The 19,452-nt window shown below is 41.4% G+C and overlaps 1 protein-coding gene across 2 annotated transcripts in view; it reads left to right on the forward strand.

Moving 5' to 3' along the window:
- Window positions 1–19,452, forward strand: part of LOC115580212 (histone-binding protein RBBP7) — a 56,985-nt gene that overhangs the window by 28,036 nt on the left and 9,497 nt on the right. The window contains exons 3-5 of one of the 2 annotated variants that reach the window (XM_030414290.1): window positions 2,834–2,979; window positions 15,435–15,608; window positions 15,719–15,834. In XM_030414290.1, coding sequence (XP_030270150.1) covers window positions 2,834–2,979; window positions 15,435–15,608; window positions 15,719–15,834 — 436 coding nt within the window. Of the gene's footprint in view, window positions 1–2,833; window positions 2,980–15,431; window positions 15,609–15,718; window positions 15,835–19,452 lie in introns of both variants that reach the window. The other variant, XM_030414291.1, reaches the window with a different exon arrangement.

The following is a 19,452-nucleotide window of genomic DNA, read 5'->3' on the forward strand; positions in this document are numbered from 1 at the left end:
CTGCTTCACTCTGTTACTGAATATGTGCACGAAGATCAAACTAGTGCGCGCGGCAGTTGAAATCTGCGCGCGACACGGTTTACGCGAGAGAGACATCTGCGCGTGTGCAGATGTGTTTTCGCTTGCACGACTTTTGACACAAATATAACGCCATAAGGGAAAGCGAGTGAGAAGAGTGCTCACAAAGTACCTTGACCCTTAACAAAAGACTGGCCATTATTGTCATTTTGAAAGTGTCGTGAACAATGTGTGTCATGTGAAAATAAACAAATGACTGCTATCACTTTCAGAAAGCTTTTCTTTTTATTAAAAAATAAACATTTTAAAAATGTGCAAATGTAACAAATTACTGTCCTGTAAGGGGACAGACACACACACACACACACTATATACAAAGACACCATAAATGTCCATAACTGTGCAACTGCGCAGTGCCGTCACTCCACATCATTTCGCAGGAGTCCTCTTCTAAATGAAAAGTTGTTCTCATCCTCTGAGCTGCGTGTTGGTGTGGGATTGTATCGCCCTTGTTGGTATGCCGGCTGATTGGGTGTTGCTGTGTGCAGGAAGGCCGGAGTAGTGGGCTGTGGTGTGATGTATGCTGGTGGGTACCCATAGCTGCTGTTGTGGGGATGTACAGACTGGGGTCTTAACAGCAGTTCCCTCATCAGGGAGAAGCCATCCTGTATGGTGCTGGGGATATTGGCTATGTTCGTGTTTATCTGCGCCATATTTTCTGCATGCGCTCTTGCTGACTCCTCGGTCAACTCCAGCATCCTCCTCTTGATCCTGATGTCCTCCTCTGCTAGGTCAGCCTGTGCTTTCCTTTTCAGCCGGTCCCCTCTGTGGCTGTCCAGCTTGGCCTAGAAAAAAAGCAGAGCAGAATTACATTACTATTGGGCAAAACAAGTTAAGGGCAAAACTGTGTTGTGAATTATGTACTTAAGCAACACAACTACACACACGCACGCATCAGTCCTTATGCCCACAACAAATGGCACTGTAGCATACTGTAGCATAGAGCTAATGTTAGCTAAGCTTGAAATCATGAGTCTACCTGGAGCAAATCCTGGCGCTGCTTCCCAACTGCGGGAGGGAGACAGTCGAGGGATTCTGCTGGTGAGATGGGTGATGAAGACATCTCCTCTGTTGATGTCTAGGGCTGCGACCTGGGTCTTTGAAATGGTCATGGCATCGTGAGGGAGGTCCTCTGTTAGCTCCCTCGGATACTGTGCCCGAAATGAGTTTGTTATATCCGTATATTTGGACTGGCATGACTCCCAGTCAACACTATCCTGCAATTTACTCGCCTTGTAGTTGAGTGCGAGTCTGAGCAGCATCTCGACCTCGATATCGGTCCACACAAAGGATCCTGGTCTCCCTGTACACGCCATTGTTGTCATCTTCTTGTTATGTTCGGTTTCTCCTCTACGGTCCGTTTGTATTCAGAGCGAAAGCTTTCTGCGCATGCTCCGTGTCTTCTTCTCCGTTTTTGGTGAATGTCAAGAGCCACCTATAGGCCTGGAATATGAACTACAGCGTTTTCAGTTGTTTTCAGTGGATCCGTGTGGACGCAAATATTCTTAAAACGATGATGACGAAGACTGAGAAAAAAAAAATCGTTTTCGCCTGTGTGGACTAGAGATGCACCGATCCATTTTATTCCGATCCAATACCGATACCGATGCCTGGACTGAGCGTATCGGCCGATACCCGATACCGATCGGATACCGTTGTTGAATTAATAATAAACTGTATACCTTCCACCATGTGAAAGGGACTAAAGGCACCAGACTTTCCTAACTAAGACAAAATAATCAAATGGTTACCGAACATTGTAAACATGTGTAACATTAATGATGATGATGATGATGATGATAATAATAGTAATAATAGTAATAGTAATACATTTAATTTATATAGCGCCTGTCAGGGTACCCAAGGACACACGTAACAGAGTGGAACAAACAAAACAAAGAATGAATGGAGTGCCTGTCAGTCAGCACGGAGGGAACACTTGCACCGAAGTCAGTAGCACCGTCCGTAAACAAACTAGCGTCTGGAGGCTCCGTGCACACAGCAGGGGCGACCATCCAGCATCGCTGCGAGCCGGGGAGACTGCAGCAGCAGAGGAGGAGACAAAGCAGCCCGACGGTGAATAACCCTGAGGTTGTGGTGGAGGGAGGACCAACGGAGCAATGATAAACAGCCCACAGAGTATTGAGTACGTCGGTTTGAAAATTAGCGTTGCTAGGCTAACAACTGATGGCGGGGCTACTAGCTAATCAACGGAGAAATGTGACGTGAGTAAGTGTAATGTCCTGCAAACAGGAATACAAAATAAAACATAGCAGCTGAACCTGAGAATAAACTAATAAAGAGCTGATCAAACAACAACTTGCGCTCTTCCAGCATGCAACACACTAACGCTGATTATAGCGCCACCTAGTGGTGGAAATTCAGGGCGACAATAGATTATCAATTTTTTTGCCAGGGGTGACTTATCGTCCAAGTTAAGTGAGTTTTGGGGTATGTTCAGGCAGTGAAAAATGCGGTCATTTTGGTAGAATTAAAATAACAACAAATAAGAATCATTCGAAAAACAATAGGGACCTTGCAGGTTCCCTGCTCAGGCTGATGATGGTTTAGCAGCGAGGAGGAAGAGGAAGAGAAAACTGAGTAGAGAGAGAGAAAGATAGACACACGCAGCTTGCAGCCTGAGACACACACAGCTTGCAGCATTTCTCCAAAAATGCGGTGTTTATAGTTAACAGTCGGCTGGACTGCTACTGAGTATAGATTCAAATCATGCTCATGTTGTGCACCTCTACAGGCCAGAGGGGAAAGACTACACGGTTCACAGGCTGGTTTTGGGGACCCATACCTCAGATGAGCAGAACCACCTTGTGATTGCAAGCGTCCAGGTACCAAATGATGATGCCCAGTTTGACGCCTCTCACTACGACAGCGAGAAAGGAGGTAAATACACTGATGAGTCATCCAGCAGGAATACTGCAGTAGAATACTCGAATAAACATTGGAATATTTGCTTTAATATCTTGTTGTAGGTAGATAAAAGTAGGTGTGCATTTGATTCTTCCCAATATACACTGTGTTCATCTGTAAGACACCCAGCTATTGAAATCTTTAAAGTCATTTTAGTTTGCCATGATTTGATTGGCTGGGTGGATGCTGCCTTTGTCAGGCCAGATTCATATTCGATTTAATTTTCATGCTGAAACTTTTCTCTCTTCCAGCAGGTATGTTGATGGCTACCCAGCTGTGTGTGAGTGTTCTGAAGACTCATAGAGGTAGTATCGATATCTTAGTTTGGCCACTGAACAGTCCAATGGTACAGTTAAAGTCTAATGCTCAAATCTCACCTACATATCAGAATAAATATAGACATTGATATGTTAACTGTTAATATGAATCTTATTAATGCAAAAATATAAAGACGAAGCGGTATATATTATTTTAGATTAACACATTTATTTTTGTTTAGAGAGCCCTCATCAGTTCTTCAATCAACATATATTCAATTACTGTTTTTTAACCTGCTTAGTTTATTTTTTATATCTTTACTATCTTACTCATTGTTTGCCGAGATTACCCCTCCCACCTCACAGGTCTGGCATATCAAGATGCTGATTAGATGGGATGATTATTGCACAGGTGTGCCTTAGGTTGGCCACAATTAAAGGCCACTCTGAAATGTGCAGTTTTGCTTTATTGGGGGGTCAGAAAACCAGTCAGTATCTGGTGTGACCACCATTTGCCTCACACAGTGCAACACATCTCCTTCGCATAGAGTTGATCATGTTGTTGATCGTGGTCTGTGGAATGTTGGTCCACTCCTCTTCAATGGCTGTGCAAAGTTGCTGGATATTGCAGCGTGTCTGCGGGGTTGTAAAATGTATTAAAAGGTAGTAAATGAAATTAGCAGAAATGAAGGCCATTAAAAAGTATTAAAAAGTAATAAACGTCATCTGATGAGGTATTACATTTTTGAACCACTATCCAACTATGAGGTCTTTTTTCCCATTTGTGTTAAGTGCAGGCCTATTTCCTAAAAATCGTGTGAATTTATTTATATAAATTATATGTGCGAGTAGGACCTGAGAGGCAGGGGTGTAGTGGTTGGGGGACACAGGGAACAGCGTTCCCCCAGTCTTTTTGGCGAGATTTAAAAAAATATATAAATTTTGCCGAGAATTTTTTTATTTATTTGTCTAATAATTTTTTTTAAAACATTGCCTCTATTATCATTTTCGCCATTGTATAGCTTCGAAAAAAGTAATAATGCATACTGCAATTCACAAATATTGATAAAATATTTTTTGTGTCACGACGGGCGTGGTCACGGCAGGATTTGAAGCCTGTGTGAGGTGGCAGTGCCTATATGAGAGAGGACAGAAGCAGCGCCGTCTCCTATTTGCAATGCCATAAGTCTATACTTCAAGCATTCATGCAATTATTAGGACTATATTTGGTCACGTTTTGCCATGGGGCCAAAATGTGCATAATTTTGCATCTGTGTGTTGAGAAGTGCCGTGTGTGTGTGTGTGTGTGTGTGTGTGTGTGTGTGTGTGTGTGCACTGCCGTAGCCACCATTGAGGACACCGAGCTCATGTCCTCAGTATTTTTTTCCTTAAGTTGTGACTGCAGGTCTATTTTTAGAATGGCAATTGAATGAATCAGAGCAAAGATGCAATGTAGTGGTAAGAGGCTGCATCAATCCAAGTTATCATTTGTTGCAGCAAGAAAGGCAGAGGATGATCAGGCAAGGAGGAGGAAAGGTGAGAATTGTAATAAGCTAAGAGAATGAGAGAACTAGTGAACAAGCCTACAGATGCAACAGATAGCCAATAGACATGCTAACCTATAACCTACTGTAAATGTAGCTGAGGCGCAATATTTTAAGGCCATGTTCAGTCACAGTATGAATTATCCATCAATAATATTATTTGGATGTTTGGATGTATAAGTAATAATTTAATTTTCAGAGAGTTGGCAACCCTACAGCAACACCACACACACACACACACACACACACTCAGGTACAGTTTTATATATATTTATTTTACGATTACAGCAACACACTAATACAAAGACACACACTGAACAGTTTTGCCAATGTTTATGTTGTGTGTGTCTGAGAGAGAGAAGGAGAGCCGTCTAATTGCAACGATATATGGCTCAAGCATTCGCAACTTGGGTCTATCTGGGTGACCTAATTGAAATAACAGGTTTTTTTTTTTTTTTTTGGAGAGTTCCCCCAATGATAAAATCCACACTACACCACTGAGAGGTATCGATGATGTAACGTCAGGCAGTGTGCGACATGTTAAAGGAGAACTTCGGTCGATTTAAACATGCAGCTTCATTGCTCAAGCTACCCTTGACTTGCCAGTACCGAAGACGCGAACAAATTTGGTCCAGCCATTACAGAGCTCCGTGAACGGAGATGTAGCATTGAACGCTAACAGCATGGGGTCAGAACTTTACACTGTGTTTTAAGCGTCTTAACATGCTCCACATCTCGCACCAAACGTTATGCAACATCAGCAGACACCTTAGCACAAAGCACTGTAGCGTGTATGACTCAAAATGAATAAAAAAGTAGTTAAAATAGTGTGTTTGTGCAAGCAGCTACTTACCTGTTTGTTGACATCCGTGTGTTCCGGTTTTGGTGTGAGATGTGGAGCATGTTAAGACGGTTAAAACACAGTTCTGACCCCATGCTGTTAGCATTCAATGCTACATCTCCGTTCACGGAGCTCTGTAATGGCTGGACCAAATTTGTTCGCGTCTTCGGTACTCGCAAGTCAAGGGTAGCTTGAGCAATGAAGTTGCATGTTTAAATCGACCGAAGTTCTCCTTTAAAACTATTAGCGCCTCAGTCTATGCTACAACTGGATAGCACATGGCTGGCTTGCTGCCAGAAGTTTCCAAAAGTTTGCTACTATTGCTGAAGTCATGGGGAAATGTAATTTTTCGGACCTCTAGTTAGAGGACTCGAGATTCAAAGACTGGCTTTGTCCAGTAGTTGGTAACAGCCGAGAGGCTTATTGCTACGTCTTTAAAAAGACAATGAATGTCACCTGGATGGGAATACGCAAGGCACCGGTCGGGAATTGGTAAACATAATGACCGGCCACCGCTGTCCATGTTTTTTCTGCCTCTGATTCATGTCTTCGTGTCACTCCGCAAGTAGTCCATTCATTTGTCACGGAACTTCATTCAAAGCAGAGCTCCACCAAAGAGCCTGCAATCGTAGCGGAAGGTTATCTGATGTGTCAGTGTTTCTCCTATATGCATTCTGCTCCTGGATTCTGAAAAAAAAAAAAAAAAAAGACATGACTTTTGTAGGATTAATATCACGGGCGATGGGAAATTTAAGTTGCACAGAGTGAAGGCACTACACCCTAAGTTATATGGAAATCGATTATTATTGTCATTACTGCTATTTGTATAATTTCCACAAGTCACCGTTTAAGTTGAATGACTGAAATCCTCGTCATCCTATTCAAAGGGTGCAACAGGCGACTCATTGAATCAGGGTGAAGTTAGTTTTAGGTTGGATTTTTGGCGGATATTCAGTTGGGTCCGGCCGCGACTGTACTGAGGTTCGCCCAGTGTTAGCAGCAGGAGGCTGGTTAGCTCACCTCCCAGAGCCTCACTCTGAATCGCTTTAAACTGATTTAGGGACCGTCATTAGATTAGATGAATAAATATATTGATATAAAATAATTGCCTTTTTTTTAATATCTTCCATATAATTTGACCGAGTGACTCCAATCCAGCAGTATATTGTATTAGTAAACTGGATGGATGAGACACACCTATTTTTATTAGGGTTCTAACCCCGAAAGGGATAGAACCCTTCTAAAATTGTGCCGGTTTATTTTTAGGGGGCCAAGCCCCACCGCTGGTCCTAGGAACCGTATTGTAATTGTAAAGATTTTTAGGGGGCCAAGCCCAAGGGGCTGAGGGAATGCGTATGCTTGCATTTCCTAGGACCAGCGGTGCTAGGAACCCTATTGTAATTGTAAAGATTTTTAGGGGGCCACGCCCGAGGGGGCCGAGGGAACGCGTATGCAAGCATACGCATTTCCTAGGACTAGCGGTGCTAGGAACCCTATTGTAATTGTAAAGATTTTTATATTTATTTTTCTCCGGTTAAAAGTGATGCTGCAGGCTAAACCGTGCAAGGGAGGGCGGTGCAATTTGGAGGGTTGGTCCAGACTCCTGCGAATATCTGACACAAAAAACTACGTATATCCGCCTGAGGTGGCGCTATAACCTAGGCCAACATGTTTTTGCCTATAACTCCCACACCATAGGTCGCACATTCTAAAACCTTGTATCCCCAGATTCCCTGAATGGAGCTGAATCACTTTGCGATTGGCCACGCCCAGTTCCGGTTAGAAAGTTTTTTCCGCAAAATAGCAAAAACTGGAGAACCTACTTTTTCGAACTCCTCCTTCAGATTTTGTCCGATCTGCGTGAAACTTGGCACGTACACTCTTGAGCTTGATCTGATCTAAAGTTATCAAAAGATTTTTGCTCGGTCAAAAAATGCGCAAATTATTAACAAACAAATTTCTGTAGCTAGCTATAAAAATGTAAACTGTTTGATATCTCGGTCAAACTAAATGCTATTAACACCAAACTTTACATCCTTGGTTGCCATGACACTAGGAAGGGATGAGCCGAATTTGGCGAAGTCTGGCCATTAGGAGGCGCTAAAAATATGGGAAGTTTATATCTCTTGAACGGCTACACCGATTTTTACGAAATTTGGTCGGTATGATGTAGGGCCAATCCTGAGGCCATATCTTGAAGGTGGGCATGACTGGTCAATGTGGGCGTGGCTTATTACAAGATAAACAACAAACATTAATTTCAGCCATACTATTATGCTGAGAGCTTTGAAATGTATATGATACAAAAAGAATAGGACACAGTTCTTCCAAAATAAAAATTGCACATGTACTCCACTAGGTGGCGCTATAATGGATGCAATCGCGTTTTTGCCTGTAACTTTCACATTTTAAATAACACATTTGCAAACCTTATATCCATATCTTCCCTGGCTAGAGCTGGGTTTTCTGACATAGGACACGGCCACTTCTGCTGCACATTTCGTTCACTAAAGTGCCACATATGCAAAACCTACTTTTTCGAACTCCTCCTTGGGAATTTGTCCGATCTGCATGAAACTTGGCACGTACACTCTTCAGCTGAACATTGGCGATTTTGGCCACTAGGGGGTGCTAAAAATATGGGAAGTTCATATCTCTTGAACAGCTATACCGATTTTTAAGAAATTTGGTCCGTATGATGTAGGTCCAATCCTGAGGCCATATCTTGAAGGTGGTCATCACTGGTCCATGTTGGCGTGGCTTATTACAACAAATCCAAATCGACACACATTCAGCCTTTTGCACTTCCAGTGCACTTCCCATTACAGTGAATACCACGACTCAGACGTTGGCCTGTGTCTTCACTTCTGCCCCAAGCCTGTCATCCTTTGGGCCAACTTCCGTGGGCTCTGCGGTGCGCGCGGTCCAAATCGCACGGAGGGCCTTGACCCCGCTCATAACTGCTTGCAGTTCTAGTTTCATTTGTTGTCTGCCGCTTGAGCCCAAATTCCTGTGAGCTGGAATGGGCCAGAAACTTGAAACTTGGCCCATTGATTGGAAATGATGTGCATCAACTTTTATAAGAATATGAGCCCAGTCAGCCAGATGGTGGCGCTGTAATTAAGGCTTGAAAATGCGTTTTTGGGAAGGCCACGCCCCTCACACCGTAAGTCTGATTGACTTGAAATTTGACACACAAGTCCAGCTCCATGTGCTGTACAAAAAAGCCTCCTTGACCGTAAAGCTCCGCCTACTTAGATTTTTTGCTAATCGGCATAATGTGAAAAAAAGTACAATGAATAGAACTTTTGAAAGATTGACTCTTTCAACACCAAATTTGGTATACGGCTTCGGGGGATGAAAAGACATATTTCTAGTATAAATGAACCAGATTGGTCAAAAAACAATGTATTTTTGCAATGGGCGTGGCTTAGAAATGATTGGCCATAACTCCTATGTCCTTTGCCCTATCATCACAAAACTTGGTGGGTAGGTTCACAACTGTACTGGGAACCTGTCTACCAAAGCATGTTGAGCTCAACCTATAGGGGGCGCTGAAAAAATCTACACATGCGTATCTCGAAGACCATTGGACAGAATTTCACCAAATTTGGTATGCATGCTCTAGGGGCAATTATTAATATCTTGAGTGCCATGTTGATAGGTGAAAGTGGGCGTGGCCTATTCGTCATTAACCATCATTGTTTGCGTCTCATTAATTTATGGCGAGCTGGAAAGACCCAGAGACACGAAACTTGGTACGTTGAGTATAAATGACGTCCAAATGCTGCTCCAAAAATTTGATCCCAATCCGTCAGATGGAGGTGTTATAAAATAGGGTGTAAACTTTGAAAGGCTCTCCCCGCCAAGCAATAAGTGCTATTGACTTGAAATATTTCATACACGTCCTCTTGATAGTCCTCCACAAAAGCCTCTTGCACCACGAAAGCCGCTTTTACAGATTTTTTGCCAATTTGCATAATGTTGAAAACAGTAAAATGAATAGAACTTTTGAAAGATTGACTGTATCAGCACCAAATTTTGTATGCCGTTTCAGGGGCCGAATATACACATTCTAGTATAAATGAGCCAGACTGGTCTAAAAACATGGCTGCCATGGACCAATGTATCTTCACAAAGGGCAGGGCTTAGAAATTATTGGCCATAACTCCCACACCCTTTGCCCTATCATCACAGGGGGGTTCAAAAACAGGACTGGGAATCTGCCTACCAAAGCATGTTGAGCTCAACCTATAGGGGCTGCTATAAATGCCATTAGCATGTAGCTGAAAACCCAATTTGGAGAAATCTGGTGCTTATCATGGTGTAGTTTCTGGGCTTTCCTCTTCCAATAAGTCGGCGTGTCGTTTGATGATAAAAGAATTCTGCGGAGGCAAGGCTGGGTAGAATGATAGAGCAATCTTTATTGAAACAAAATCTAGAGTCCAGTTCAGAAGCGGCCGCTTTCTGATATTATCAAATCTGTGGACAAAACAATGCCAAAATGATTTACCCTCTGCTCTATCAGAACTCCTATCAGCCTTTGCTCTCAGGAGGTCTACCAAGTGCCAAACATCCTCTTCTCTTCCTGCACGGGCCTTTAGAGTCCCTTTTCCAGTACACACCCATTTCTTCTAATTGGTCACTTTGGTAAATTATCCAATAGACTAAAAGAGGAGTTGACCTGTCTCCTTCATAACTCATCTAACTTGGCTGCGGTCAACTTTAGGTCTTATCCCCAAATTGACACTTCTATCCTTCTACGGGAACATAAACGTTTAGACATCTCCCACCATTAGGCGTGTGGGCCAACCTCAGGTTTAGTACTTTATGATGGCCTGCCGCCTGCTAACCTTTAGCCCTCACACAGTTGAAAAACTACTCTAGGACCCCTGGAGCTGTGAGCCTCCCTCTGTCTGCATTCCTTAACTCACATGAGGAGAAACAATAAGTCATCATTGAATCTAAACTAAGTAAACTCAAAAATCAGAATGTGTTGCCATCCAGATACCTCAATGGCTATGAGTTGCACAGATCTTTGAGGAACACGGCGGCCGAGGGTCAGGGTGGCCGGTTTGGAACGAAAGGGGTTAGAACCCGCGGATTGCCGCTTGCGGCTATATTTGTTTTAATTTTTTCTCAATAGCTTCCATGTCATGTGGCCCACTGACTTGTAAAACAGATTGTTTTTCCATAAAAAATATATAATAATAAAAAATAAATAATAATGGTAAAAAAGTTCTCTGATGCTCAAGAGGTTAACATATTTTCAAGCAGCAATGTCAACTTCTACACCATTTTGTCTCATGTCTTAGATTCTGAAATTATGAAAATCTCCCCAGTCCATTTAAAGGATTATTTTTCAAAATTGCCCTCCCCTGGATCCCCATAGTGTTGTTAGGTTACCGACTCAGAGCACCGCTGCTACAAAGAAAACTAGGGGAAAGACTGTGTTTTAAGAAGTTTGAACATTCTTTCTCAGCTGAAGCCAACAACAGGACAAAATTAATGTAAAGAGAGACATAGTGGAGCCGTATATTTTAATGCTTTTTTGTCCTTTGCCAATCACACCTATGGTGAGTAGACCTACGACAGACGTCAGACAGCAAACTCTATGCCCCTCTTCAACGTTGTGAGCTGAGGTTCTGTGGTGCCTTGAAACAGTGACTAAACACCACTCATAAAACTCCAATGAGGGGATAGGAGAGCTCTTCCAGAACATGTTTACTGATTCAGAGATGGCAAAATCACGTGTGGCAAAGACAAGACAGCATCATCAAATTGGTATAGCATTATACTTCTTACACCATAAGAAGCTATCTCTCTCTCTCTCTCTCTCTCTCTCTCTCCCTACTGCAAATTTACTCCTTTTGGAAAGGAATTATTATTTTATATACTTTACACTTTACTTTTTACAGAAGTCCTTTAATTAAACATTTCTGTTTAAAACTTTTTAAACCTTTTCTGAGGTTTTCTGAGCCTTTTACAATAAATCAGCCACCAGTCCTGTCGCATCATTCATCCGCTCCTCTCCATCTTGTAGTGTGCACCAGTTGTTCAGTCCAGACCACGTAAACTGAGACCAAGTTATGACCAAGACCAGAGTGTATCAATACTGAAATAAGACCACGACTTTGCGGGGTTGAGACCTTGGGCTCTCCTCAGATTGTTCTGGAAGACTTAGACTTTACTTTAGATTTTAGATTTTTATTCATCCCACATCGGGGAAATTCACTTGTTACAGTAACAGTCAGACAGACATACAATAAGTACAAGACTTAATAAATACTAAAAAAAAAGATTTAGATAGGAGAGAAAGACACAATATAGAAAGACTATATGCTATGTGCATTATATACAGGAGGCAATATGCATTGTATACAGGAGGTAAGTGTGAATTGTATACAGTAAATGTGCATTATATACATTTAAGTAAATTGTAAAGTATTGCATGGTTGAAGGCTGGATGTAAAAATACAGTGTTTGAAATAAACAGACTCAGTGAAAGAATATGAATATGTAAGAAAAAAATCAAAATAAATCAAAATAGTGTTATTGCACAGGATAATTGCACAAGATTGCGGAGGTAGAAGTGTCAAGTAATGCAAGATAAGTAGGTGCTTAGAGTGCTACATTAAGGGTTATTTGTGTTTAACAGTCTGACAGCAGTTGGAATGAATGACCTGCAGTAGCCTTTCTTTTTACACCGTGGGTGAAGCAGTCTGTTGCTGAAGGAGCTGGCCCCCACAGTCTCATGTAGGGGTTAAGAGGGGTTGTCAGTAATTGATGTCAGCTTGGCTAACATCCTCCTCTCACCCACCTCCTCAACGGAGTCCAGAGGACAGTCCAAGACTGAGCCAGCCCTTTTCACCAGCTTATTGAGTATTATTGGAAGATCCACAGGCCTGGTAAAACACCCAAAGAAAACAAATGAAGATTCCTCTTTGCTCCCCTCTTTTATTGCCATGTTTATAGTATTTTTGTGAATGTATATGTGTACCATGGGAAAATGTATGTTTATTTTATTATGTATTATATGTCTTTCCTTTGTTTCCTCTGAGCAAACAAATACAAACAAGCTAAAATCAACGTCACCATCTTTATTCAGCTCTCTTTTTCCATGTTTTAGCGCCCTGTTTGGACAGAATATTAGAGTTAAAATGTGATTAAATCGGAGAGGAGACTGAGACCTTAAAGTGTTTTTAGGACGAGTCTTTTGTACTGCAACACTAGTGTGCACTGTCTTTAAGTTAATGTTCTGCTTATTCAACAGGTTTTCTATTTCTTGTCCTGTTTCCCTCCTTTTGTTAGATTTTTGGATAACAAGTGTTGGTGTTGATGATTCAAATAGTCAGAACCAGTTTGATGTATCTGCAGTCAAGGCACTGCACTATTGGAGGCAATAATTGGCTAAAATTTCAATGTCAGAACAATAAAAATAATTGATTTGTAATCTACCGATAATATAAGCCACTGTTATATAGAGTGGTTTAGTAATGAGTCCTAAAACCCAGAAATCAGTTAGTATTTTTGCATGTCCGTATCCCTCATCTCAGAGTCTATGAACTTTTTGAACTAGTTTACAGTGGAACTTTATAACTTGTGCATTAATCTGTTAATAGAAAATGTAGATATAAATTGTGTAGTAAGGTGTTTACTGGTGGTGATGATTTCGACCACAGTGTAGTCTGTTTATAGCCAAGCATTAGCTTTTTACATCAAGTGTAAGATATACACCACTTGATAATAAAGCTAATTAATCACTGGCGATTAATAACACACTCGTAAATGGGGCACCACCTCCGTTGTTCAACTATTGGAATAATACGGAGGGAATTATTCCAGAAATCTAACTGTACAAGTTTGGCTGGAACAGTTCAAATCAATTCCAAATCAATTTATTCCATTTCAAAATCTGTATTTAATCTCATATTCTGAAGTAGTGATTTCTTTACACGGATCCATCAGTTCTGCACATTAAAATTAAGTTCCAGACCTGTTTATATATGTTTATTAACTAAATAATTTGGGGTAAAATTAATGAAATGACACTTTTAGACGAACAACAACAGATAACAGAAAATGTAAGGACTGTAATAAGCAAAGTGATAGTTATGTGACCGTCGGCAGATGGTGAATTTAAAGGGCCGGGTTTTTATATATTGAATATCACGGGAGTACATTTTAATACTAAAGAGACCCTAATCTCAATTTCCTTAAGTTTATAAAATGGAAGTCAGAACCTAGACAGAAGTCAGAACTTTCGACACCAACTCATTCTCACGTGTGTGGATCCAGCTGTATGAAGACGTTCAGCCTGCTTTGTCTGGGAGTCAGGAGGTCCTAAAGTTTTGGTTTCCTCGGTTTGACTGCGGGCTTGCCGTGTCGGTCCAATAGCCAGAGGGAAGGCCGGTACTCTGTTGAGGAACTCTCGGTCCAAAAGGCCCAGCGGGGATGTTTGCTTTGGAAGCGCTGGGGGCAAAGTCTGTCTCGGTTGGGTGCACACAAAGTCTCTCTTTCGTTGGAGGCTACTTGGACAGCTTCTGAATCAGACAATAACTGCAACGTTCTTCATCAAATGAGGATAGTCTTGAAAAAGACATTTTCTCTGTGGTTTCGAGTGGTGGTTCTTAAGTTATGATTCTTGAACTAATTCAACTTCTTCTGGATCAGGCAGTGATACTTAAGCGATATATTAAAAATTAAAAAAAAGAACTTAGTTCTGTTAAAAATAAAAAGTGAAGCACTTAAAGTAGTGATTCAATTCACTTGTCTTAAAGCTTGTCGCAAAAATAATAATAAAGTAAAGGGTATAATTACAAAAAAAACAAAGAATGAAAAGTAAGAAGTGAAGAGAGGAGCAAAAAGTTAGGAGAAGACAGGTGAGAAGAGAAGAGCAGAAGAGAAGTGATGGAGAGAGCATGGTTCTCTGTTTTATGACCCTGCAGCAGGCGGACCAAAAGGGGTGGCCGGCTGACAGCGTCACTCCTTCTGTGATGTGAGTTTAGACTCAAAAAAGTTTAATTTAACTAAACTATTGTTTTTAATGTTTCGAAAAAAAACCCATTAGGTTTAGGTTTCCCCCAACCAACTTCTTCCCCCACTGGAGAATGTATCTGTTGTTTAAGATAGAGAGAGATGTAGACATCTGATGTCATTATCTAATTTACAGTTGTTAAAGACACATTAAATCACAACATCTGTGTTAGAAAACATTTCTAATGCCTTCTGATGTGGAGAGAGAAGACTATCGTGCTAGACCTTGTTTGACCTGAGGAAAAGGAGTTCATCTTCTTTTGAGCGGAGGGAAGGGGGGAAGACCAGATGTGGTTATTCGTTGTAAATTACTAAAAGAAGTCTCCAGTGACGTGCTTATAGCAAGAAAAACATTGCCTCTTCTTACTTGGTAAAGAGGTTTTGAGACAAACAGGCGCCTTTAGAGAAAACAGTCAACTTGGTAATTTATGACCGAAACAGGACCTCTGTTAGATGCAGAGACAAGAGGACAAGTATTACACTAGAGATTTAATTTAAGCTTCGAAAATCACAAAGTAGTGTTCATCCGTTAAGATTATCCTGATCAACAAAACGTGCAAGTATCATAAAATTGTGTGTAACACAGATTATTTTTGGCAATATTCCAAAATCCATTTACAGAAATCCCATAGGCTCTTTGTGGAGGGAACCAGGGAGATGCTAAATTCAGAGTTAGCCTAGCAAGTTTAGCAAGTTTAACCAACAGTTGTTAAGTGCCTGGTGTCAAATTCTTAATTTTTCTGTTGTCAGAGTTTGGTGGATTTGGTTCAGTGAGTGGGAAAATAGAGATCGAGATCAAGATAAACCATGAAGGAGAGGTGAATCGAGCCCGCTACATGCCCCAGAATCACTGCATCATCGCTACCAAGACTCCCACCTCTGACGTGCTGGTTTTCAACTACAATAAGCACCCATCAAAGCCAGGTTGGATCACTGCTGTTCTTATGTACTAATGACTACAAGCATCAGAATACTCACACTTACATCAGTCACACAGTGTGTAGGTGATTGCAGTGTGTATTTATATGTTTCAGATCCCAGTGGAGAGTGTAGTCCTGACATGAGGCTGAAAGGCCACCAAAAAGAAGGGTACGGCCTTTCTTGGAATCCCAACCTCAGCGGCAATCTACTCAGTGCCTCTGATGACCATGTAAGTAACAAAAAATACTGTGAGGTTGTACCAGTCTGAAACAACGTATCATATTCTATGAGCTGATTGTGTTCTGTTAAATTAATGTGTCTCTACAGCTGTCAAATAAATGTAGTGAAATATCCCCAGCTGAAATAACCGGGAACTATAAAATGGAAATACGCAAGTGAAGTTCAAGTATTTTAAAGTGAAACTCTCACCAAAATGCAACCTAGGCTTTTTTTGTGAATGTATATGAGTCAAACCTTCATGTAAAAGCATAATTACGACGAAAGAGGCACTTTTAAGATTTACCGTGTTTTTGTTTGTGGGTCAAGCTCATTTTCTCAGTGCAAGGGGCACTTTTACTATGGCATCAAAATCGCTACTTTTAAAACACTAAGAAGGCTCGACACAACATAAAACTTTGCTCGTAGTATCACCAGGAGTTGCAGCATTTGGAAAACGCGCTGCAAAGACCACAACGCAACACATTAGAAAAATGCGCTGCAAAGACCACAACACATTAGAAAAACGCAATGCAAAGACCCCTACACAGCCAGTGTTGCCAGATTGGGCGGTTTTCCGCCCAATTGGGTGAATAAAAATTGGGTGAATAAAATTTGGGCTGCTTTTGTCCACATTTGGCGAGTTTTTATTATTGTGAAAACAGCACTCTGAATTGCGGGAGCCCATGAGGAGCGCCGGAGGAGCAAGTTAAATTAAAAAAAAGCGACAACCCCACCCCCCGGCTGACAGCGAGAAGCGTCTGGCTGACGGCGAGAAGCATCTCCCCCCCCTGCTGGCGTCTCCCCCCCCCCCCCCCCCCCAACCCCCCCCCCCCCCCACACACACACACACACACACATGGGTGTCTGGCAACTTCGTGGTTTGGGCTGGTTTTTATTGGATTGGGCGGGTTCTAGGATGTAATTGGGCTGGAAACTGTTAATCTGATCTGGCAACACTGTACACAACACATTAGAAAAACGTGATGCAAAGACCACAACACAACACATTGGAAAAACACGCTGCAAATAGACCCTAACACAATGGAAGTGTTTCCAGAGGACACTTAAAAGTGATGCACATTGGCTGTAGAGTGTGACAATCTGTCATTAAAAACCAGCCAACACTTGTTCTCCTCCGATCTACATTGATCTCATAAGTCGCCTCTGTGAAGTTTGAATGACGGAAATCCGTCGTAGCGACAGACAACTTTAATCCATGCATTAGAAAAACGCGCTACAAATACCACAACACAACACATTAGAAAAACACAATGCAAAGACCACAACACAACACATTAGAAAATCACGCTCCAAAGACCACAACACAACACATTAGAAAAACGCGCTGCAAATACGCGCTTGTTAGCTGTGTCCCAATTCAGGGGCAGCATCCTTCAAGGACCCATCCTTCGCCGCCAGCAAAAGCAGGGTCCTTCAGAGAGACCTGCAGGCTGCGTTAGCCTGTTGTGAAATGGGACAGTCTATCCTTCGGAGCATTTCCTGGTTGCGTCATCAGATGTTCCCACCCCTACCCGCACGTCACTATTTCTGCAGCACAGGTCCGCAAAAGTGACAAGAAGAGACTGTCAAATATGTTTGAGCTTCAGGGAAATTCCTGATTTGCTTTTTAATCCTCGTGCTTGTGAAGGAAGAGGAGAAGTGGCTCTGGTTTATCTCCGGCTGAGAGGACCGTGGAAAGGTAAACCTGTTATTGCACCCACAGTAATGTTATCAATATTATCATTATTAGCTAGCTAACAGTTTGGGGTCATTAACATACTGATACATTGCGTTAATGCTGACGTAAACTGCTGATCGCCACATATGGTTTTAATTGAGATTTTAAAGGCATTGTATTTAAAATGTTTGGTAGATAGTTTTGTTTGCTGTAATTTATTATGATTATTATTATTATTATAATTAGAGTATGAAATTATAATTCTTGCCTCTTTCATAAAACATTCTTAATGACATGGCAGCCATCGATCGAGTCAGAACTGCAGACCCAGTAGATGGACGATGTGGTGGACAGAGGAGACTGGACCCCAAACACCCTGAGTACCGACCCAGATGATGTCCCACTGACACCATCCAGCCCAGCAGCAATGCAGGGACTCCTGCTCAGCCTGTTACTGTACATCATCTCTAACTGTTTTAATATTGTTTTTAATGATAATTGTTTTTGTTCATAGTGAATAATAATCTGTAAATAGTTATTTATGCTGTAATTTTGTAAGTAGTTGTAAATGTTAAGACCTTAATAATAAAAGAAAACATTCAATCCCTTGTTGTCCCTGAAAAGTAGCACTTGATGCTGTTTGCTGTTATAAATTGTACATAAGCTGTGAATACTGAATGGAATAGACAATGTGTTACAATAAAACAAGATTTTATTTCATGAATTATATAAAATGAACAATTATGAACAAATAATTTAAAGATAACTCATAAATTAAGCCTCTCCATCCTCTCTGCAGCCTCATGTCCTCCTTCCTCCTTGAAGCAAGAGAAAAGGTAAACACAAGATCACTTTAACACAGGGATGCAAAGATTTACAAAAAGTGACATCAGAACTGACAAATCGGCTATTTATTATTTAATATTATATATTATAGCCTTACTCCCATCCAGTCAGCGGAATGTTTCGCCCTGTGAACTAATGTTGTTCTGACCTCAGACAGTGACGAAGCTCTCTGTTTGCTCCCTAAAACACAATGAAATGTGAAACAGACAAAAGAGTTCCAATACAGCAAAAAAATCTAATCATCATAAGGATAATAATCATAAACATAGCTCTTTATTCCAACGTTTAACTAGACTTTTCACGGATCACAGCCTGATCTAAATCTGTTCATCTTGGTCCATTTATGTATAAGAAGTAAAACGAGTCTATAACATCTTCACAGCCACAATACGATATAAGATATTAGTCAACCTCTGAACGTCTAATGGTTGAAAGTAAAAGGCATTAAGCTGAGCATTACCAACGTATTTTAACTGATATTTTGAGGTTTTAAGGTCCCTTGGAGTTTAAAATATCTGGCGTTTGAGGCTGAAATGACTAAAAACTGAGTACAGACCCAATACTTACATTTAAATGAGAGATCTGCGCCACTTGAGGTCGCCATTATCTATTTATTTATTTATTCTCTTTAGGCGCGCAATGAATCTTATTGTAGTCAATTTGGACACAGCCTCGGTGTTCACATCAGGAGTAGAGGAGTAATCCTTTCTGCGATATGACCCGGCCCTGTTCAGTTTGCTTTTCAGTGACCTCAAGCTGATGTGCACACCGTGTAAACATGACATCATGTCCACAATTACAGCGTACGAGTGTCCCTGCTGCAGCATATCTGGTCCGTCGATCTGGTCCATGCCCCTTAAAAACTCTAAAGACCGACCACACGAAGAACAAAACCGCGTTAAACGGCTCATATGTTGTCCACAAAACGGGCAAAACCTCACTCACATCTTGAACTCAACATGAACTCCATCAAAAACAACAACTCGAATTGGCCGCTGCCGGGTTATCACTTCCGGTTCAACCCTGGAGTTGGTACATTCCCTTTCCGGTTGATGTTATTTGTATATTTGTTTTGGGACTTGTAAAAGTGTTTCACCACTTGTA

This window comes from Sparus aurata, chromosome 4, assembly GCF_900880675.1.
Source record: "Sparus aurata chromosome 4, fSpaAur1.1, whole genome shotgun sequence".
Classification (NCBI taxonomy): Eukaryota; Metazoa; Chordata; class Actinopteri; order Spariformes; family Sparidae; genus Sparus; species Sparus aurata.